Raw genomic sequence first — 21,879 nt, 5'->3', positions numbered from 1 at the left:
CCCTGGAGCTGGACTGCATGAGTTCGAGTCCGCCCCTATCACTCCAGCTGTGTGACCTGGCAAATGACTTAGCCGCCCTTCCTTGATCTACTAGCTTACAATGGAAATACTAATTGTAACAAACAGGTTTGGAAAGGACTAAAGGAGACATAGCCATGTCTTAGGAGCCCAGTTCTGTGTTAGCTCTGTTATTTCCCACTCAGGTCCCTCTCTGATGCCCAGCCAGGAGGGGAGTACAGAGGCTGACACCTCCAGGCCCCCACTGTCTCCCCAGCTCTCGGGTCAGCAGGCCCCCTCCAGAGTGCAGCTGGGAGCAGTCCCCCAGCGGGCCGGGGCCCTGCACAACAGGATGCAGCTGCAGAAGGAAGATGGTCTTGTTACCACCTGTCCCCACTCCTCCAGGTGTAGGGAACCGGGGGAGCAGGCCAGGCTGAGACCTGAGTGGACTCTCCCTTTCCTCCTGCAGGTCCCCGGCTACAGAAGGTGGCGCTGGCCTCCTCGCTGCTCCTGGACTCCGCTGGCCTCCTCTGGTGCTGCTGCTCCTCCAGCCAGCTGGCCCGGAGGGCTGGTGCCCGTGGCCTCTGCTTTAGCTGCACCATCTGTCACACAGGTCCTGGCCAGGTGGCCCCTGGTGGACTGCGGCCGAGAAGGACAGCCTTCCAGGGTCAGGGAGGCCATGCATAGAGAGGCTGCGGCTTCAGAGGACGGACAGTGGGCTCTGGGGTCGGACAGACCCTGGGTCTGTCCCCACCCCCCCGAGGACTGTCTGACCTTGGGCAGGTCACATAACCCTCTGAGACTCAGTCTGCTCCTCTGGAAAACGGACGATCCCTGCCTCCCAGGGTTGTGGGGAAGGCCACAGGAGGTGACCGGCCCCATAGCTCGTGTGGTGGCTGGCACTCTGCTGGATCTGTGAAGGGCAGGACCTCCGTGCCCAGGGCAGGGAGCAGGGGCCTCGCTCACCTGAAGCTTCCCTGACTCACCCCCAGGCCTCACCTGCCCTGCTCTGGTGCACCCTCAAGTTCCACAGGTGAAGCCCTAGTCAACGACACAGGGGACCGCCCTGGCGGGGATAGCACCGTTTATTAAGAAAGATCAAGACAAAGACCACAGGAGGGCCCTTCTGGACAGAGGCCAGGCGTCCTGACCCAACATCTGGGGAGCTACTGGTGGGGCGGGCGCTTGTCCCCAGCTGGGCCCTCAGGTTCCCACAGAGGGGGCAGGGGTGCCATGGCCCCTTGCTGTCGCTCCGTCATGAGTCCTGGCTTCCCCCACCCAAGGCACTCGCTCTTTCCAACCAACACCCTCCTCCCCCCATATCCCTTGGGCCTTCACTTCCAGGTGAGTGGGGGGATGTGGCCCTCTCAGGGCTGGGCTCGGGCTGCAGCAGCTCCTGGTAGGAGCTGGGGTGGAGTTTCCCTGTAGCCCCTGAGGGCGGGGGCCCTGGGCTAGGTGTTGGGTGGGGGGATGCAGACCAGCTGGTCAGGCAGAGGTGAAGGTGGAGGGGGGCGGGGACATGGGCTAATGGGGTGGGGGCTGCCTGTCCAGGGGTGAGCTGCCTTTTGCTCCACAGTTGGCACTAAAGAGCTTTTGCTACCCAGAGGAGGGTGGCAAAGGCCATTGCGACGCCCTCTGCTCCTAGTGGCTGGGGAGGACCCAGGCTGTACGCCATGGTTGGCTCTTGTAGGGACAAGGGCTGCAGACACGGGTGGCCTGGCTCTGCCGTGGGGGCACTTCTGAGGCCACTCAGCCACCATGCCTGCCCCTCTGAGGCACCTGCTCCCAGCCAGCCTGCCCTGTTCCCCAGCCTGCGGCTTTGCCCAGGTGTGTTTGGGTGGGGGGGTGGCATGCCCACCCTCCAGTCCAGCCCAGGGCGGTAGCAGCAAAGCGTGGCATCGCCTCCGTTTCTTACAAAATATTCATAATAATAATATTAATAATAATAGACTCGACGATGTGGGGCTGGGGCACTGCCCAGGAGTCCTTGTGGGCAGGCAGCTGCCTATGAGGGGCAGGGCCGCGTGCTGGCCCCCTCCTGGGCGTTGTGCTGCAGGTCCAGGGGCTGTGGGGGCGGGGCGCCCGGCCCGGCCGAGTGCAGCACCAGGTTCCTGAGACAGCCCATGATGCCTGAGGAGAACCTGCCCCCGGTCAGTGTGGCCACGTTGGGGGCTCCGCCTGTGGGGGGAGAGGACAGGACCTGTCAGCTCCAGGGGCCCCAGAGGAGAGGGGGGCGTGTGCTGGAATCTGCAGGCGCCCTTCTGGCACCGAGGCCCCAGCCCAGGACTCACCGACATAGATGCTGCCCTTGGTGTTGACGGCCACATTCGGGCCTGGGGACTGGCCGCTGACCAGCTCCTCACCGTCCACCTGGATGGAGCCCCTCCGGCCCTCTCTGTGGGGGCGGGGCTGGGTCAGGCCTCCGCGCTTCCTGACCCAAAGAGCCCCTCCCATTTCCACACACTTGAGAAGTCCGCACCCAGAGTCCTTCCCTTCCCCCAGATAAGAGACCTGCACCCCCAGCTTCCTAGCACCCACCAGGTTTCACCCACCCGTAGGTGCTTCCCCTCCATGCCCTGCCCTGAAGTCTGTGCTTCAAGCTGTCTCCCCAGAGCCCACCGCCTGCCTCCGAAGCGTGGTGGGCCCCTTCCCCAGTGTCGGGGGGGGGGCTCCCTTACCGCAGCGCTGTCACCCGATGCCACTCGCCGTCATTGATGGGGTCCTCAGAGACAAGGCGGGCCTCCCCGCTGCCCAGCTGGTAGCTGCGGTCACACAGGCCCAGGGAGGGGTGAGGTGGGCAGGACAGGAGGGGGTATGGGAGGGTGGGGGTGACACTGGGAGCTGCAGCTCCTTGTGGGAAGAGCTGTGAGCTGAGCAGACGGGAAGCTATGGGGAGGGCGGGGGAGGGGGAGGCGCCAGGGAAGGGAGAGAACCCACCTGAAGACAAGGTGCCCATCCTGAAGCCCGAGACTGATGAAGTCCTTCCCTTGGCTGGCCTCTCCCATCTCCTGCCAGGGAAGCACAGGGTGTCTGGGGTCCCCAGCGTGGAGAGCTGAGGCCCCTGACGGTGTGGCCTCTGCCTTTTTCTTTCCCACTGCCCTGCCGGACGCCCACACTCACCATGCCCTGCCAGAGCAGGAGGCCGCTGGCTGTGCTGGTCCGAACTTCCAGCTGGATGGTCTCAGGCACCCTGGGCAGGCTGGGGGGGTAGGTGGATAGGTGAGGGGGCGGAAGTCCCAGGTTCCCACTCCCCTCCCCGGGCTCACAGGCTCTCCCAACCCCCGTCTCACCTCCTGGGGAAGACATAGCTGGGGAGGGCTAGGAAGCCACCGTCGTCGAAATAGGCTCCGTACTGTCCTGGGGCATCTGGGGAGAAAGGGGCTATGGGACAGCTGCTCACCTGCTCCGAGTGTCCACCCGCACCGGGTCCTCTGACCCCACCTCCACCCCGTCATGTAGGACCAGGGGGCCCTGAACCTGCAGGCCCTGGACACCCAGGGGGCGTGGACAGAATTCAGGGGCCTGTGGACTTGGATAGGAAGCACTAGGATTCTGTGTTCCCTGTGGTCTCGCTGGATCTAGCCGTTTCTCTAGTTCTGCGCGCAGGCAACAAAGGGGAGGAGCAGCAGGAGGGCCTGTGACTTCCTCACCAAGAGATTGCTTTTCGAATCGCAGTCGGTGCCAATATCTCAGAACACTGTGTACGCTTATTGAACTGTGTTAGCTGTTAGGACCAGCACGAGATCTTATTTAATGTGCTGATGAAGCAGCACATAGGTTACAGTTGAGAAAGTTTAAAACATTTTGATCAACTTATTTCAGTGTAATTGGTTTCCTATTTTTGTGATTGTTGATTTTAATACATTTTTATTGATTAGGGAGAGGGGGAGAGAGAGAAACATCAATGATGGAAGAGAATCACTGACCAGCTGCCTCCTGTACATACACTATCGGGGATTGAACCCCCACCCCAGGCATGCGCCCTGACTGGGAATAAAACCGTGACCTCCTGGTACATAGGTTGATGCACAACCACTGAGCCACGCCAGCCTGGCTGCATTTTTTTTTTAAAACAGTCAATAGGTCCATCCCTAGTTGCTAAGTCCTTTTCCTGGTTTTAGCTCTGAAAGTCCCACAGCTCAGGAAACCCCCCAGCCCCCAGGAAACTGGGACAGTTGGTCACCTAAGTCCACGGCACCTGAAAGATCCAGAACTTTGTGTTCCTTCCATCTCCCAGATGGGAAGCCAGGCTCAGGGGTGAGTAACTTGCCCAGGAAGTAGGAAGTCTGGATGGTAACCTGGACCTTTTGGCTCTAACATCCATACTGTGCGCACCTCCAACACCCAGCCCTACCTGCTCAGACCCATCCCACAGGCCAGTGCTGGCCCCTGTGGGCCTGGCAGCTGCAAGGGTTGGGGATACTTGGCCACCCTCCACCAAATGATGAGGAGAACAGCTAACATTTACTGAGCACCTACTACGTGCCAATCACTGTGCAGGGAGTTTCACATCCAGCTGTAAACATAATTTCATTGAACTGGATCCTTATAACAATCCCATGACTTACAGATGATATTCATAAAAGCTAACATCATATATCCACCAGGTACCAGGTGTTGTTCTAAGCATTTTAAAGACTTTCAGTAATTTTACTCTCACAATATTTTATCCCAAACCTTGTGGAAGGATGTTACTTCTCTCCATTGTACACATGAGGAAACACAAACTCACACAGCCAGGCAGGCTGGCTTCCGTCTACACTCTGACCCACGACACCACCACCTATCTCAGTAGTGATAAATGAGATAATGTCTATAAAGCAGCTAGCACAGTGCCTGTGAATGTTCAAGATGGTAGGACCCAGCTCTGTGTGGCTTTCTTTGCTCTTGTTTAGTTTACTTGTGCCCAGCGAGCCTCTCACATGGACCTGTTCTGTTTAGAGCCAGGATTAAAGGTGTGGAGTAACTGGACAGGGAGCTGAGAGACCCGAATCTAATTAGGAGACAAGTACACTCAGCTTCTCTGGAAAGTACGTACCGTTGCCCCCACTGCCTTCAAGATGCCAGTCGGATTCCGCGGTGCCATGTCTAGAGCCTATGGAGAAAGGCAGGGTCCCATCAGTGGGCACAGACGCTGTCCCGCCCCAGAGCTCCGAAAAGGGATGGAGAGAAGCTGGGGCAGTTACCTTGTTGGCAGCGGGGGCCAGAGAAGCCGGGGGGACAGAGGCAGTGGGTGCCCTGGCAGGTGCCCCCATGCAGACAGGGCTCACGGAGCTGGCAGGGGTTCTCCTCATGCTCGCAGAGGTCTCCTGCGGGTCATGGCAGAGGTGAGTGGCATGAGCTGGAGTTGCCGCTGACCACCCCACGCCCCTCCCTCTCCCAGGGCCTGGGCAGCTCACACACCTTTGAAGCCATCTCGACACAGACACTGAAACTCAAACTCGCCAGCAGGAAAGCACGTGGCGCCGTTCTGGCAAGGCTGGCGCTCACACGGGGAGCTGTCATAGCACTGCCCGATGCCCCGGCTGCCCAGGAAGCTGTAGGTGAGGTCTAGCCGCTTTCCATTCACTGACACCTGTGGGCATAAGGACACTAAAGGATTCGGGCCACACAGGAGGTGGGGCATTGGCGTACCAGCAGAGAGAATGCAGTAGAGAGGTAGCTGGGAACCCAAACTGGAATTTGAGTGGAACAGGGGACTGTCGGGTAGGAAAGGGAGAAACAGGAACACCTACTGTGTGCCATCAACCTCCATCAGTACAGTCAATCCTCAGAACAACCCTTCCAAATGAGGTGTAATTACCCCATTTTACAGAGGAGGAAACTGAGGCTCACAGGTGAAGCTTCTGGTCCCAAGGGCCTTAGCTAGCTGCAGGTGGGGGAGTCTGGTTTGCACCCCTCCCCTCCTTGTCCTCTGGAAGCTGCTCCTCACCTCACCCAGGCAGCCACGGAAGGGAGTGCTAATGTTGGTGGCCGGGGACAGCTGCACCGAGGGCTCCACGCCACCGAGGTAGAGGAGGGTGTGCAGGTTGAGGCCTTGGCTCTTGCCCGGGGAGGAGCGCAGCACAGGGCGTCCGCCGTCCACCCGCAGGCTGCCGTCCTTGTTGAGGCGCTCAGCAGACACACGGTGCCAGCGGCCCAGGGCCAGTGGCTCTGGGCTCCTCAGAACAGCCAGCCCTAGGGAGGATGCCGGGAGGGCTGACACACAGACAGCCCCTGCCCTGCCCTGCCCCCCCCACACAGGGACAGGGAACTCCCGTCAGCGTCCTGGTGTTCCACAGGAACCTGAGAGGTCTAGGGACTTGAAGTCACACACACAGAAGGAATGTGAAGGAGCAGGGAACTCCAATTGGTCTGACTTTTGAATTCATTCCTCTGAGCCTCCTCAGGGCACAGGCAGCCAAGGGGGCACAGAGCGTGGCCCCTAGAGCCCATCTGCACTTGGTGTCCAGTGCTCACCTGACCCCAACTCGTAGCGGAACTCCAGGTGGCCACCAACCATCGCCAGGGACACGAAGTCCTCCACAGGCTCGCGCTTGCCCCCACTGAACAGCAGGATTCCGTTGGGTGCCAGCGGCTTGAACTCAATGTCCAGGCGTAGCTCGTGGTGCATGTTGGTGAGGGCGGGCAGTACCAGATAGGAGCCAGTGCCCGACATGGAGGGCGTGGTCACGGTCACACCTGCAGCAGCCACAGCTCAGCCAGGGACAGTGGGGACACCAGAGTCCCGGGAGGGGTCCCATTACTCAGCCTTATTCTGGGATCCCTGCCCACCTCACTCTCTAGTCCCAGAGGCTGGAGATCAGTGAGGCAACAGCTGTGGCTGCACAGAAACTCCTGGCCCACCCGGCATGCAGACCAGGCTGGAAGGATCCCTAGTAAGAGGGGCAAGTCCCTTTGCGGACTCTCACATAACGGATTGGGACTGGGCAGAAGCTAGGCCAGGTGACTTTGAGGCCCTCTGGCTCTGGCATCATTTTACCATTCTAGGACCCATCATGGCCTCAGAGGGCCCCTGTCCAGCTTCCCCATCCTTACTGGGATCCCTGGGGGGTCTCAGGCTGGGCTCTACTCACCTTCCTCACACCTGGGCCCGGAGCGGCCCAGGTGACAGCGGCAGTTGTAGCCTCGGCCATCGGGCCTGTTTACACAGGTAGCGTCGGGCCCACAGGCCTCTGGGGGACACACAGGCCACGAGAAGGACATTGAGGGTATAGTCCTGATGCCAAAGCCCTACCTATTGCATCTCAGGGGCCTCGGCTATCTAGGGCTTGGCCAGACTAAGGAGGGGGAATGGATTAGAGCAAGGGCCAGAGGAGGCTGGGCAGCGGGACCGCATGACGGGAAGTGAATGAGGACTCTGTGGTGTTCTCGAAAGACTGTACCTGGACAATGGTATGGGGGCCGCTAATGGGGCGAGTGCCTTGGTAATGGATGGGAAGGTGGTAATTACCTGGGTTGCACGGGTGGGAGAGAGGTGAGTACCTGGGCATCATAATGGGGGTAGGTACTTGGGTAGCAGAGATGGGAGGCAGGGGAGTGTTAGGTGGCAGTGATAGAGATCAGTATCTAGGAGGAGTGGTAAGTACTTGGGTAAGAGGGACAGCGTGTGGTAAGTACATGTAGCAGCTGGGGTACAGGTGGATATGAAGGGGTACAGGTAAGTTCCCCAGGGTGACAGTGATCAGGGGGAGTGGGTCCGCACCTGGGTGGCAGTGCAGGGCCTGGGAGTGCTCACAGCGGCTCCCGGTGAAGCCAGCTGGGCAGATGCACAGGTAGCTGCTGCTCTCCGAGTCCTGGCACCAGCCCCCATTCTGTAAGGCACCCCAAAACATCAGGCCAAGAATATTGGCCCTCCCGCTCTGCACAGGGCTCTGCCACAGCTGAGGGCAGTGTCCAGGGCCAGCCAGATGGCATGTGAGGTGTGGGGTTACCTGGCAAGGCTGGTCCTGACAGGTGGGGCAGTGGGAGATGCCATGCGCTGTGAGGTTGAGGTCATGGAAGACAATCTCCTCGCCCTGGATTTGTAACTCCCGGACACAGCCTGGGGGGGTGGGCAGGTGGATGAACAAAGGTGGTGGTGCTCATTCCAACCACACTTCGCAGGGCCCTCCCAGGCTCCGAGGGGCATTGGAAAGGCTTGGGCAGGGCGGGAGATGGGGAGGGAGCTCACCTATGAAGCCGCTGCTCAGCCCCGCTTTGGGGATGGCGCCATAGTCAGGGTAGCCGCCCAGGTAGAGCTCCTCATTCAGATCCAGGCCCTGGAACTTGCCCTGGGGAGTGGGAAGGTCAGGAGTGGCAAGCAGGCCGGGTGGAGGTGGGGCTGGGGCTGGGAATACGGGGATGGGCTGGGTCTCACCTGGGAGGTCCCGTTGACTGGGGCCAGGCTGCCTACAATCAGGGAGCCCTGGGTGAGGCTGCGCAGCAGGGTCACGGTATGGAACCGGCCCAGCACCAGCGGTGTGGGGTGGCGGATGGTGGCCATGCCTGAGCCGGCGTCAAACCTACTCCATGGGGCAGGGCCAGGGCAAGAGAGGGAGGATGTCTGGTTGGTAAGAAGGGCTGGGCAGGGGGCGCAGCCTGGGCAAAGGTGACTTCACCATTTCCCGCAGTCCTGCTCCAGTTCCTGTCCCTGCCTTGTGGCCCACCCCATTATCCACTCCCAGCTTGCCCCATCCCTGTGCCTTCGCTCGCTCTTCTCTCCCCCCACACCCCTGCCTTGGGAACTTATCCAGAGTAGCCCCCAGGGTTCTAGTTGCCCAGTTCTGAGGCCCTGCAGCCTAGCACCTGGCCTCACTGTTCCTCCGAGATCACCTTGTTTCTTCCCATCTTTGTTTACGGCTGATCTTCCCCAACTAGACTCTACATTCCCACAAGTGCCCGGCACATAGCAGGTGTTCAACAGCTGTTGAATGAATGAATGAATGAATGAATGAATGAGTGAATCCTGGACTGCAGCAGTGCCAGCTCCTAAGGATGCACTTAGCATCACTGAGTATTTCTGTGCAAGTCTCAGGCTGCTTCCTCCTCCACTGTGCCTACTCCAGCAGATCGAGTGGTCGCCGAGGGTAACAGCCGCATCTCCTTCCTCCAGAACCTCCATGTATAACTCAGCCCAGGGCGTGTATGTCTGACTAAAGCCCTACAGTCTAGTCCCTAGCCTCCCCCCCCCCCCCGCCCCCTGTAAATGGGGAGGGGGAGGGTCTCACCGGAACTCAGGCCTCCCACCCACGAGGCCGAAGGAGATGAAGTCGGGCAGCCTGTTGGCCAAGTTGGAGGGGCTGCCTGGGATCCGCTTCTGCCCATTGTACAGCAGCATCCCTGGGGGAGCACAGGTATGTAAGGGCCTCCCAGCCAGTTACCGGCTCCCTGTCTGCCCAGCCCAAGAATGAACCACCCATGCTTGTGAGCCCTCCACTCTAACAGCTGTCCCTCCCCTGGGACACCCCACACAGCCAGAGCCTCCCCACTACCTCAGGATGTGCCCTAACAGAAGGCCTTGCTGACGGCTCCTAGGCAGACACTGAATTGGCTTCACTCACACTGTAGGGTCTACCTGAACGAGGTGACGGAGGCAGAACTCACCCGAGTAGAGGAGGAGGCCTGGACAGTGAAAGTCAGAGACCCGCAAGAGGTGGGAGGAGACAGATGAGAGAGAAGAGAGGAGGAAAGGGTGAGAGATGGGAGAAGGAGGGAAGACGGAGCAGAGATAAGAATAGGAAGGTGGGACAGGAGGGCTGGGTGTCGATGCACTGATGGCAGAGGGACCATGGGGAGACTGAGATGAGAGAGGTCATGGAGGTGGGGATGGAGAAGAGAGGAGGTGTGAGAGAGGGCCCAGAGGGGAGGCCCGGCAGCCTGGGGACGCCAGGACAGGGGAGGGCTGAGGGAGGTGAGGAGGACTGGGGGCTACCAGGGCTCATAACATGACGGCAGTGACACCAGGCCCCCCCAAATCAGCTTCTCTCCTGCTCACCATCAGCTGAGTCAGGCCGGAAGGTGATCTTGATCTCAAACTTTCTGTAGGCATCCTTGATGGTGGGCAGTGGCAGGAAGGAGTGGGGGGTCTGCGTGAAGTAGGGCACCACCCGCTCTGTTGGCAGAGAGCAGAGTTAGAGACGATGCCCACCAGGCAGTGGGCAGGGCCCTGCTATCCCGGGGGTACTGTCTTACCTGGTACCTGCAGGTCGGCGAAGGCTTTGACCTTGCCCTGGCGGTTAGTGGCAGTGCAGACGTAGGTGCCTGCGTCCTGGGGCTGAACTGAGGGCAGCAGCAGCATGTTGTTCTCCACGCGGCTGCCGGGTGGCAGGTTCCCATCCAGCTGCAAACACACCCACACGTTGGACCCTACCTGGCCTTAGCCTGCACCTCCATAGGGCCCGTCTCCCATGTCTGCCTCAGGCCCATCCTCAAACCCTGAGCACTCTGTGCCAAGTCTGGGCCAGATCCTGGGGGCACTGAGATGGTGAAGACCTGGTCGCGGACCCTCAGGCATGCCCACTGGTCCCCTGCCAGGCCTTTACCTTGCTCCAGCTGATGTCAGGAGTAGGGTAGCCAGAGGCCATGCAGGGGAAGGCGGCTGCAGAACCAGCAGGCACACGGACCTCTGGGGGTGTTGAGATCAGGGGCAAGGCTAAGAGGGAGGAAGGAGACAGAGGCCATGAACGGGATTGACAGCCATTGTTTGTGAGCCTAGCCTATGCCCTGACGTGTTCATTCCTGGTTGCACAGGTGGAACTGGGCAGAGGCAGGGCCCAGGAACAGGTCCATTTGACTCCACAGCCCAAGACTCTTCAACACACCTGGGCAGAAAATGGCGCAGTCCTCTGGGGACCTGAGAAGGGGTAGGTACTAGGGCAGTGTGGGTCAGGAAGTTAGGGGCAGAGCATAGGGTTTGGGGTGAAAAGGAATTGCCTTTGAAGAAAGCACAGATTTGTGCCTGCTCTGCATCCACGGCCCTTATTTTATTCTCTGTTATGTCTCTTTGGTGTTTACAGGTCTCAGCCCTCAGACTGGGCTGTAGGTCTCCCTCATCAGAACAGGTGCTCCAGTAAGTAAGGACTACGTATCCATTTTCCTTGGATGCCCCTGGGGGTAGCCTTTTCCTGCAAGTCCCAGCCTGGTCCAGAGGAACACTCATGTTTATCCCCTGCTGCCACCACTCGTATGAAACCTGCCTCTTAAATACACAAAACTGAAATTTCCCAGGAGAGTGGAAAGGAAGAGTCAAGCAGGCAAGACAGGAGATGGCAGCATGAGAAACCCCTGCCACACTCCAGTCCCCACGGAGTCCCTGCTGGCCCTCACCTTGCACGAGCAGCAGCACGTGGGACTGAGTGGTGCCGGCGGCGTTGGTAGCAGTGCAGCGGTACTGTCCAGCGTCGGCCAACTCTACGCGGGCAATCCTGATGATGCTTCCGCTCTGCATGACGCCAGGCCGCAGGCGCCCTCCAACTTTGCTCCATGTCACTTGAGGCTTGGGGTCACCCATGGCCAGGCACTCGAACTCCACAGCATGGCCGACCACCACGGTCTGCACGGAGGTCCGGATGTTGATGAGCACCGAGGGCAGGGCTGGGGGAGGAGGAGGCAAAGGCAGCGTGAGGCCAACCTGCTGCAGGCCTGGCCTGAGGGTGCGGGAAAGGTGAGCACTGGAGCCCTATGCCAGTGGTTCTCAACCTTCCTAAGGCCGCAACCCTTTAATACAGTTCCCATGTTGTGCTGACCCCAATTTCATTGTTACAAATTGAACATAATTAAAGCATAGTGATTAATCACAAAAACGACATGTAATTATATATGTGTTTTCCGATGGTCTTTTTTATTTTATTTTATTTTAATTGCTTAAAGTATTACAAAGAGTATTACATATGTCTCCTCCGCCCCCCCTTGACATTCCCCCGGCCTCCCTTTCCCCCTTTTCTGATGGTCTTAGGCGACCCCTGTGAAAGGGTCGTTTGACGCCCAAAGGGGTTGCGACCCACAGGTTGAGAACCGCTACCCTAGGCATTCATTCGTTTCTTCATTCACTTTTCAAAAAATATATATATTTTATTGATTTTTTACAGAGAGGAAGGGAGAGGGCTAGAGAGTTAGAAACATGGATCAGCTGCCTCCTGCACAACCCCTACTGAGGATGTGCCTGCAACCAAGGTACATGCCCTTGACCAGAATCGAACCTGGGACCCTTCAGTCTGCAGGCCAACACTCTCTCCACTGAGCCAAACTAGCTAGGGCCTTCATTCACTTTTTGAAGCATTCACTCATTAACACACTTGCTATCTGCTCTTTTGTTTATTCCTTACTCACTTGTGTATCCAATGTTATTCTTCATTGGTTTGTCTGAGCACCCACTTACTCCACCCATCTCCCTTCTTCCTTCTTCCCTTGCAATATTTGTCAACCCTCTTACTCTATGCCAGACACAAGCACAATACAATCGGATCATTCTCTTCATTCATAACATTTAAGGGGCTTCCTGGGGAACACAGTCCCTTTGTTCCTCATCTCTGTCCCCTGCTCTTGGCAGAGGCCTGACACCACCATCTTACCTTGGACAACAAGCTGGGCACTGGCCTGGGCCTGTCCCCATGGTCCATAAGCCTGGCAAATATATGTCCCTTGGCAGCTCTGGTCCAAGTTCTGGATTCTATAAAGAAAAAAATAGTAAGTCATCAGTGAATAAAAGCAATTGGTGAGAATGCTTTGCAATTGCATGGGAGTTCAAAGCCACCAGAGATCAGCACAGTGTCACTTCCAGTTCCCCAGAAACCATGTGAGGTGGGCAGGGTGGCAGGCAGGGTGGCATCACCACACTCATTTTGGATTAACACCTTATGGTTTAGAACTCAAGGTAAAAGTTACCAATTTGTAGAGCTGCAACCTGGATCATGTGTCTGTATCTGGCCACAGAGCCCGTTCTCTTTCCTCTATATAATAACACGAATATGGGCCACTCTTTACTAAAGGCCTTCCATATGCTAAGCACTGTGTCAAGTGCTTTAGATAATTTCATTTTGATCTCATAACCCACTGTACAGCTGAGGACACTGAGGTCAGAGAGTGACTTGCCCAAGGACATTGTTTTACGTGGAGCCGCAAGAAGGCAGGTATTCTAACAGCCCCACTGGACACCTGGGGCCGGGGTGCCCAAGTTCAGTCCTGCCCCATCCCCACTCACCGGAGCACCCCATCCTGCACACTGTGGCCAGGAGGCAGCTGGCCCCCTTCCTTGACCCAGCGGAGCTGGGTGTCTCGGTCGTTAGGCACGGCACAATGGAACTCCGCACTGGCCCCTATGCTCTTGGTCTCCAGCTGAGGCGTGACCTGAACGGTGTGTGTGGATCCTGCTGGGATGGGGGTGGCAGGGAGCGAGCCGGAGGGGCCTGTGGAGACATGTACGAGGGTGTGTGTATGTGTGTGTGTATGTGTATATGTGTGACCCCTGACGCCTCCCCAGGACCCAGGGAGCCCCATCCTAAAATTGAGGGAATATTCTTCTCCCGGTAGCTTCTCTGACCAGAGAAAAAAGACCTTTCATTGGCACATTCATTCCTTTGCTCGCTCAGGCAGTCACCCAATCACCCCATGTAAGAGCCTGTGAGGCGCTGGGCTCTCTGCTTCCACCAGCTCTCGTCTCTCCTAAGAGGATCCATGGTCATGGTGAAGGCGCGGGTCCTCCGGCAGGGGATGGATGGCAGGGTAGGTGCAGATACACATTATCGCCATTTACTAAGTGCCTACTGTGTGCCACCGGCTCCATGTATGTGTATCTCTCTTAGTCAGCCTATGTGCTGGCATTGTTCTCCCATCTTTACAGACAAAGAAACTGAGGTATGAGACAACGTAGCCATGTCTGACCACCAAGTGACCGAGCTGCCCACTGAACCCAGGCTCGTTGTAGCCCAGGCTCTAGACCAACGGGCGACATGCTTTTCCACTTCTAGAATATGGGGCCCAACAGTACTTGTTGGTCTGGTGTAACTGATGGAGGAGACCATCGAGAATGGATTCTTTGGAGATCCACGGGAACCCTGGGCACGCCAGGGGCGGGCGCGGCCCTGTCACACATGCCCGGTCAGCAATGCCAGCATTTACGGAGCCTGTTCTGGGTCCTGTGGTGGACAAGCCCGGGGCTGCTGAAATGACGGAGGCCAAGCCCTGCCCTGAGCGTCCCCAGTCTGGTAGGTGAAGTCCGGAGGACTTAGGTAGACAGCCCTCGGCAGTGCGAGGTCAATGGCAGTGGAGGGATGCAGCCATGAGAGCCGGAGGTGCTGAGAACTGAGTGATGGGTCTTCAAGCTTTGGAGAACAGGGGGGAGGAGGGATTTCCAGGTGGGGTAATGGAGGGAGGTCCTTGTGTCCTAAGTGGGGGTCCCAGGTGCCAGCTGCTGGGTAAGGAAAGGGCCTGGAGGAAAGCTGACCGGTTCTGCCCAGCCTGAGCTAGGCTGCTCACCTTGAACATGTACCAGGGTGAAGGCCTCTGCCGAGCCCACCCTGTTGGTGACCTGACAGCGGTAGCGGCCTGAGTCCTCGGGAGCCACGGACTCAAAGTGCAGCATCTCGTTCCTGGCCGTCGCCCTCCCGGGGAGGCTACCACCCACGCGGCTCCACTGGAAGGTGAGTGGGGGCGTCCCATGAGCCAGGCACTGGAGCTGCACCGCCTCCCCTGCCCTCACCGAAGTGTGCTCCGGGTCCGTGGTGGCGTACGGTGGGCCTGGGGAAAGGGGACGCAGAGGTGGGGAGAGGGGAAGAACAGAGGTCAGATGGGAGCAGGAGACTTGCCAAAGAACCAAGGACACTGAATGGTGAGCCCCAAGGACTGGGAATAAGGGAACCAAAGGTCCCAGGAGGGAATGTGGGCTTTAGGCGAGAGGAGGCTCTGGGGGGCCGAGGTGCATGGGACCTGCCGGATGGGGTTCCATCCAGGGTGTAGCCTGGTGGGGGGGCGGGGCTCAGACCTGCCTGCGGTACAGACAGTGGCCCAAGGAGGGCGGGTGAGTGCCTTACTCTCCACATGCAGGAGGATGGTGGCCTCCGCATGTCCGGCAGGGCTGGTGGCGTTGCAGATGTACTGGCCGGAGTCCTGCTGGGCTACCCGGGGGATGATCAGTGTGTCACCTTCCAGCCTGTGCTGCCAGGGCAGTGGGGAGCGCAGCTTAGACCAGTGGATGGTGGGCTTCGGGCTGCCTGTGAAGCAGAGTAGAAGGTAGCCGAGGTCACTGGGCTGCCTCAGGGTCCAGCTGGGAGTAGGGATGGTGAGGAGAAGACCTGGGTGGTCCTGCCCCTTCACGGAGGCACCAAGTGGGCACCTCAGCCATCACTAGGAGATGCAGCAGCGACACCATCTTCAGATTTCTTGTGTCTAAAATTCAAGCCCAGGCACCACTGCTCTGCCTGCCCCGTGCGCCAGCCCCGGTCCGCACCTGTGGCTGAGCAGCGCAGGGCGGCCGTGTGTCCGGCTTCCACAGTCAACTCAACTTCTTCCACCTGGACCTGCGGGGCCCCCGGGGTCACGCTGCCCGTGTCCACAATCACCTCCACCCGCTTCTGTGCCGTGCCCAGTGCATTTTGAGCGAGGCATACGTAGGTACCCGCGTCTGATGGTTTAGCTGATGAAATCTGGAAGAAAGCAAGGAGGCTGGCCATGAGAGAGGACCCTGGCATCAGCCCCCACTCTGCCTTGGCTTTACCTCCTTCCTCTACCCTTCCTTTGGTTTTTAGCTTTCCTGTTTGACTGGCTGCTTGAGAGCTAACACTCAAGACATCCTATTGGTCCGTCTATCCATTCACCCATCAAACCGCCCACCTATTCATCCATCTACCCACCTCCCCACCCATCCAACCCCTACCCTCTCTTCTTTCCTCCCTCCCTCCCTCCCTCCTTCCTTCTTTTTTCTTCCCACCCATCTTCCAATCTACCCACTATCCACCTCTCCCATTCCTCCCTTTCTCTCTCCATCCATTCATCACCCGACTGCCCATCCAACGTTCTTCACTCCAAGCATCTGCTCAAGGATGGGCCCTGACTGGGCCTCAGACCCAGAGATAAAGCAGCCCGGGCCTCTGGCCAGGGGAAGCCACGCCTCACCTGCAGCATCGTGTGGCTGTCCACAAACCCAAACATCTGCTGCTCCAAGTTGGTGGGGGTGCCGATCCGAGTCCAGCGAGCAGAAGAGCGGGGCTCCCCAGCACTGACACATTCCAGGGTGATGGCCTTCCCCACTTTCACCCGCACAGGGCCCTCGGGGAGCACAGACACCGTAGGCGGCCCTGCCCAGAGGAATAACCGCTGATCCACCTGCAGGCTCTGTTGGTCACACTGTCACCACCCCTTCTCAGGAACTACCATGTGGGTACTTGTCTCCCCACTGCACAATGTGGAAACTGAGGTTCAGAGAGGTAGAGTGCCCGAGAGGGAAGCAGTGGCAGAGGCAGGATTTAAACCTGGAGGCTCTGAGCTTGGAATTGGGGCGGAAACAGGAAGGCAGAGCCCGTGGGGTCGATGCCCCTCACCATGGACGCTGAGGTTCACGACGCTCTGGGCCACGCCGTAGGCATTGGAGGCCACGCAGCGGTAGGCGCCGTGGTTGCTGGGCCGGGTGCCCACGATGGTGATGATGGAGCCGTTGGGGCTGATCTGGACGTTGTCTGTGGGGTTGGCATTGGGGAGGGTATGGTCAGTGAGGGTGTCCCATGCCTGGGTGCTGTCAGTAGGTGTACCTCTGCCCCACGCCCCTGACACCTCCAGCCTGCGTGTCCAGCTCACAGGGTCACAGAAGGCAAATGAAAGAGTCCTTGCAGACTCCTGGGTCCAGGCCGGAGGCCCCAGAAGGGAAGGGCCTTACCCAGGGTCACACAGTGAGTTTGGTGCCATCCTCAGCCTCTGCCCACCCACAGTGGTGATCACTATACACTGATACCTGCCTCCGGCCCCACCCACCTCACCCAACTCACCCTCCAGCTCTTGGTTACGAAACTTCCACTCAATGCTGATGGGGGCGGCCCCGTCGTGAACGAGGCACTTGAAGCTGGCATCCTGGCCCTGCTGCACGGTGCTGCTGGGCGGGTCGATGGAGATGACAGGGCTATTAAGGCCTGGGGGGTGGGGGCATGGAGGGCCGGGCTCAGCAGGGCTGGGTTGGCTCAGCGCCGCTGCCTCAGCTCCAGCCTCCCCTTTCCCCGGCCACGGCCTCTGCCACACTCACGGTAGGAGGAGCCCGCTGCTCGGGGTGGGACAGTGACTGTGAAGGACGCCTCCTGCTCAGGGCCGGCACCGCCCGCTACGTGGCAGACGTACTCGCCGGAATCGGCTGGGGAGATGTTGTGAAGCCGCAGCTGGGAGCCGTGGGTCTGCCGGAGCGAGGACGGGGCGGCCATCAGGCCAAAGACTTGGACGGGGCAAGTCCCCAGGCCTGGCTGTGCCCGTGCCCGGGAGCTCTCCCTTGGGGTCCAGGGCTCCAGCTGATACAGGTGAGCTTCATTCACAGAGTCCTACATGTCCAACCCCCCACGTTACAGAGGAGGAAACTGGCTCAGGAAACAGCTCAGCAGCAGAGCCAGGAAAAAAACTGGGTGTCGACACTGGTGAACTCTTCCCCCCAAAAGTACTTTCTCCCCTGGGGCGCTCACACTGGCCAGGGTTTGCTTGAGGTTTGGGGTGCAGAAGGCAACTGCAGGTCAAACCCTGCCTGCCTGGGACCACCCTACCCTGGTCCCTATACCTGGTGCTGGGCGGGGAGGCTGCCCCCACGCTTGTACCATGTGACCTGGGCGTGGGCCTGCCCGGGAACCACACAGTTCAGGTCCAGGGTCTGTCCTTCAGCCACACGGGAGGAGGAGGCCTCGATGTAGATGGGCTGGGCCAGTCCTGGGGCTGTGGGCACAATGGGTGAGTGAGAAAGGCCAGGCTCCTAGGGTGAAGGCAGGGACCTAAAGTGAATGCCAACTGGTCCTCCTGGAGGCACAGTGACTGCCATGGCTGTGCGCCATTGACCTAAGAGGGGTCTCCATTCCCTGGGGGCCAAGATGCCATGGTGAGACTCAGCGTTAGACCCCGGTGGCTGGGGAGCAGCTGGAGGACCTCCAGGGAGCCCTGAGCCAGAGCCCTGCTGGGAGAGGAGGGAGGAGCAAGGCCAGAAAGGGGCCCCTACTGGCCAGTGCCCCACCATCGCCCACTGCTCGGGTCACTCACCGGGAATGGGGTCTGGGCTGGAGGCCTGAATTGTGACCTGGACAGAAGTCCCCAGGATGTCTGAGCCGCTGGTCACTTGACAGGAGTACTCGCCAGAGTCAGCTGGGGACACCTGGTTCAGCCTCAGCAGGGGGCCATGGACCTGGCCGAGGTTGGGGTGAGAGTGGGGGTGAGCTGGGGGCCAGTGGCCAAGGCCTTCAGACATCCAAGTCCTCTGGAACCTGCACCCCAGGACTGCCATATGCAGTTATACAGGCCGCATCCTGCCAAAGGCAACCCCCTTTGACATCAGACATTGTAGAGTATGTTTATTATGACATTTTTTCTGGGAGGAGGAGTAAGAGCTGCCCTCTTTTAATTCCCATCAAGGTGCTGGGGGGCCAGGAGTGGCACGCAGGGTTCTTGACCTCCTGACACCCAGCGATCTTGGGGCCACCTTCCCTCCGGGCTGGATTCCGGCAGGATTGCCTGAGCAGGGGGTGGGGTGGGGAGTGCCACCCCCCGCTTTCTCCAGCCCCCTTACCTGGTGCCCGGCGGGAAGGCTGCTCCCTCGCCTGTGCCATGTGACCTGGGCGTGGGGCTGCCCAGGCACCACACATTTCAGATCCAGGGTCTGCCCTTCAGCCACGTGGGAGGAGGAGGTTTCAATTCGAATGGGTGGGACTCTGCCTGGGGCTGGGGCACAAGTAGAGGTCAGTGAACTGGGACTGCACCCCCCTTACACCCATGCCCTAGTCCCAGCCTCGGTTTCCCAGATGTTCAGACCAGAGACCATAGGGATTCCCCCTTCCCCATCCTCCCGAGGCCGGGGGCAGCTAGGCTAGTCTAGTGGGTAGAGGTGCCTCATTTTCCCAGCCCCGCCCCAGACACCGGTCCACCTCCTCCTCCTGTGCTTCACTGACAGCCAGGACTTGGGGCTCAGGGCTCAGGGCCAGGCACCTCCCCACAAATCACTGATGTTTCCTAAACATGAGTCATGTGTGGCTAAGAACTCAGACTCTGTGGCCAGACTGCCTGGGTTCAAAACCCAGCTCTGCCATGAGTTCTGTGACCTTAGGAAAGGTACTTCACTTCTCTGTGCCTCAGTTTCCCCATCCGTAAAACGGAGAGAGCAAGCATACCTACCTCCACGCATCACTGTAAGGATGAAATGAGTTAATCTGTGTAAATATAACATTATTTATGCTGTATCATGTCTATTACTCAGCAACTCATGTACTGTTATCATGATGTCTGCCACAGCCACATGTTCCCCTGTGTTACATTTTCCTTTTGATTGATTCATTTTAAAAAACCCTTTCATACTTAGCTCCGTGACAGGCAATAATTTCCATGAAATCATTACAGGTTTGATGTGCTGCTGTTTTCCCCCTAATATACCACTATTAATATAGAAGATGTCTATTAGGGTGTCACCTCAAAACACCCTCACATGCCCCCTGCGTTCCCTACAGGTGCGCTGCCAGTCTTTAGGGAACTCAGGTAATTGTTGCAAGAGCTCGACTGTCTCCACTTTACAGATGAGGAAAGTGAAACGCAGAGAGGAGAGGACTGTGTAACATCTCAGGGTGTGGACAGAGGAGCTGGGACCCAGGCCCACATATGCCAGGCTCCAAAGTCTCTGCTCCAGGGCCCCAGAGCTGCACCCCACTTGACCTCTGCCTGCAGGTCCCCCCCACCCCCTTTTCTAGCCTCCTGGCACCACTGTAGGGACTCTTACCAGAGACAGGAACAGCACTGGAGCCAGAGGCCTCAACGGTGACCATGATCGAGGCCTCCAGGGAGCCAGAGCTGCTCACCACGCGGCACATGTACTCGCCGGAGTCCGCGGGGGACAACTGGTACAGCCGCAGCCGTGAGCCGTGAGCCTGAGCAGGGACAGGACAGGGGGACAGAGGAGCAGACATGGCCATCGGAACCCTTGAAGGATGGTGCCAGGGAGGCAACTGCATCCCACAGGCTCTCCCAGGCCTACTTGCTGGGCAGATCTTAGGGAGCAGACCCCGATCCAGGGCCTCCACACCCAGCAGCCCTCCCACCATTTCCTGCCCACAAACTCCCGTACCTGGTGGTGAGCTGGGAGGCTGCCCCCACGCTTGTGCCACGTGACCTGGGCGTGGGCCTGTCCAGGGACCACACAGTTCAGATCCAGGGTCTGCCCTTCGGCCACGTGTGAAGATGATGACTCAATTCTGATGGGCACGGCACCAGCAGGGGCTGGGGGCACAGAAACACCAAGTCGGGGCTTTGGGCACAGACAGACTGGGGAACAGCTGGGTTGATAGACACACCTCAGCCATAGAAGCTCCCACCCCCAAGGTAATAATGATACAGTTTACACTTACTAAGCACTTACAGTGTGCCGGGCATGCTCTAAGCACTTTCCGGATGTTAACTCATTCAGTCCTCACAAAATTCATAAACTTTCTTCGATGACAGAAATGTCCTATTACCTGCACTGCCCAATACAGTGGCTACTAGCTATACTCATGTGGCCACCAAGCACTTGACATGTAGGCTAGACATTTGACATTTTAAAGAATTTAATTGCCACATGTGGCTGGCAGCACCGTTTGAGACAGCTCTACGAGGCCGGCATAGCAATATGCCCATTTCACTGCGGAGGAAACAGGCTGGGGGAGGAGAGTAACTCACGCAAGTCCCTTCGTGGTACGGGCCGGATTCAAACCCAGGCGTCTTTCTGCAGGGCCCGTCCTCCCCAGGGCCCTGTAACCTGTGCCTCCTGGCCCCTTCCAGGGTCTTCATCAGACTCACCGGAGGGGTTGCCAGCATTGGGGGAGACGGAGACCCTGATGGAAGCCTCCCGGGCATCGATGTTGTTGTTCGCCCGGCACACGTACTCGCCCGAGTCGGCCACGGACATCTGATACAGCCGCAGGAGGGAGCCATGGGCCTGGAGGGTAGATGGGGAAGGAGGGAGAGAGGAAGTGGAGGGGCCAAAGGGTCACGGACTGGGCCAGGCCTCTTCCCAGGCCTCCCTCGTCAGACCTCTGAGGCGACCCTCTGTCTACCCGGGCAGCAGGGAGGACTGCCCCAGGATTGCCAGCTAATGCTTCGGGGTCTTTGCCCCACGGCCGTCCATGCGCCCACCCAGGAGGCGAGGTTCCACCCCCTCGGCCACGTTCCACTCTGTACCTGGTGTCGGGCAGGAAGGTGGCCCCCACGCTTGTACCACGTGATAATGGCCTGGGGCTGCCCAGCGACCACACAGTTCAGATCCAAGGTCTGCCCTTCGACCACTGTGGGGGATGAGGACTCGATCCTGATTGGTGGGGAGACACTGGGCACTGGGGACAGAGAGGGTCAGATGTAGCCAGTCAGCCAACACTGACGGTGCCAGAAACCTCCCCCTGCCCCCACTTCCTGGACCCCCTGCCTGTGTGTTCTCACCATGGGAGGAGCTGCTGCCCTGGATGGTGACGATCAGCGAGGTTTCCTGGGAGCTGGCGCCGTTACTGACATGACACACGTACTCGCCTGAGTCGGCTGGCGTCACCTCGGGGATCCGTAGCCGGGAGCCCACGATCTGAAGGGGAGCAAGTGTCAGTGGGTGAGAGCAGCATCTCCATGTCTTGGGCACTGCTGCTGCCGGGCCTGGACTCTGGGAGCACCCCTGCCTTGCCTGGGGCCAGCCCTCAGCCAGCCTCCTTCAGAGCTCCCTCAGCCGCC

The 21,879-nt window shown here is 58.8% G+C and overlaps 1 protein-coding gene across 1 annotated transcript in view; it reads right to left on the bottom strand.

Moving 5' to 3' along the window:
• Nucleotides 1–1,066: 1,066 nt before the first annotated feature.
• The window catches only part of HSPG2 (heparan sulfate proteoglycan 2), a gene marked incomplete at its 5' end in the record, with an annotated part of 99,366 nt that continues 78,553 nt past the window's right edge, over nucleotides 1,067–21,879 (bottom strand). Inside the window, 38 exons of the mRNA XM_081086921.1 lie at nucleotides 1,067–2,175; nucleotides 2,289–2,392; nucleotides 2,676–2,759; nucleotides 2,935–3,005; nucleotides 3,118–3,196; nucleotides 3,288–3,363; nucleotides 5,036–5,092; nucleotides 5,184–5,306; nucleotides 5,401–5,572; nucleotides 5,930–6,174; nucleotides 6,457–6,678; nucleotides 7,074–7,172; nucleotides 7,703–7,811; nucleotides 7,932–8,041; nucleotides 8,171–8,270; nucleotides 8,357–8,501; nucleotides 9,207–9,318; nucleotides 9,974–10,090; nucleotides 10,171–10,318; nucleotides 10,521–10,630; nucleotides 11,305–11,571; nucleotides 12,549–12,646; nucleotides 13,178–13,382; nucleotides 14,452–14,712; nucleotides 15,006–15,185; nucleotides 15,422–15,617; nucleotides 16,087–16,268; nucleotides 16,512–16,646; nucleotides 16,953–17,093; nucleotides 17,204–17,348; nucleotides 17,720–17,871; nucleotides 18,190–18,331; nucleotides 18,713–18,864; nucleotides 19,910–20,057; nucleotides 20,255–20,406; nucleotides 20,965–21,103; nucleotides 21,346–21,497; nucleotides 21,601–21,736. Of these exons, the coding sequence (XP_080943047.1) occupies nucleotides 2,003–2,175; nucleotides 2,289–2,392; nucleotides 2,676–2,759; nucleotides 2,935–3,005; nucleotides 3,118–3,196; nucleotides 3,288–3,363; nucleotides 5,036–5,092; nucleotides 5,184–5,306; nucleotides 5,401–5,572; nucleotides 5,930–6,174; nucleotides 6,457–6,678; nucleotides 7,074–7,172; nucleotides 7,703–7,811; nucleotides 7,932–8,041; nucleotides 8,171–8,270; nucleotides 8,357–8,501; nucleotides 9,207–9,318; nucleotides 9,974–10,090; nucleotides 10,171–10,318; nucleotides 10,521–10,630; nucleotides 11,305–11,571; nucleotides 12,549–12,646; nucleotides 13,178–13,382; nucleotides 14,452–14,712; nucleotides 15,006–15,185; nucleotides 15,422–15,617; nucleotides 16,087–16,268; nucleotides 16,512–16,646; nucleotides 16,953–17,093; nucleotides 17,204–17,348; nucleotides 17,720–17,871; nucleotides 18,190–18,331; nucleotides 18,713–18,864; nucleotides 19,910–20,057; nucleotides 20,255–20,406; nucleotides 20,965–21,103; nucleotides 21,346–21,497; nucleotides 21,601–21,736 (5,439 nt within the window). The 3' untranslated portion in view covers nucleotides 1,067–2,002. The remainder of the gene's footprint in view (nucleotides 2,176–2,288; nucleotides 2,393–2,675; nucleotides 2,760–2,934; nucleotides 3,006–3,117; nucleotides 3,197–3,287; nucleotides 3,364–5,035; nucleotides 5,093–5,183; nucleotides 5,307–5,400; nucleotides 5,573–5,929; nucleotides 6,175–6,456; nucleotides 6,679–7,073; nucleotides 7,173–7,702; nucleotides 7,812–7,931; nucleotides 8,042–8,170; nucleotides 8,271–8,356; nucleotides 8,502–9,206; nucleotides 9,319–9,973; nucleotides 10,091–10,170; nucleotides 10,319–10,520; nucleotides 10,631–11,304; nucleotides 11,572–12,548; nucleotides 12,647–13,177; nucleotides 13,383–14,451; nucleotides 14,713–15,005; nucleotides 15,186–15,421; nucleotides 15,618–16,086; nucleotides 16,269–16,511; nucleotides 16,647–16,952; nucleotides 17,094–17,203; nucleotides 17,349–17,719; nucleotides 17,872–18,189; nucleotides 18,332–18,712; nucleotides 18,865–19,909; nucleotides 20,058–20,254; nucleotides 20,407–20,964; nucleotides 21,104–21,345; nucleotides 21,498–21,600; nucleotides 21,737–21,879) is intronic.

Source organism: Myotis nattereri (genome assembly GCF_964212035.1).
Source record: "Myotis nattereri genome assembly, chromosome: 3".
NCBI lineage: Eukaryota > Metazoa > Chordata > Mammalia > Chiroptera > Vespertilionidae > Myotis > Myotis nattereri.
The sequence above is the reverse complement of the archived record's forward strand: the minus strand, read 5'-3'. Positions and strand labels throughout refer to the sequence as shown.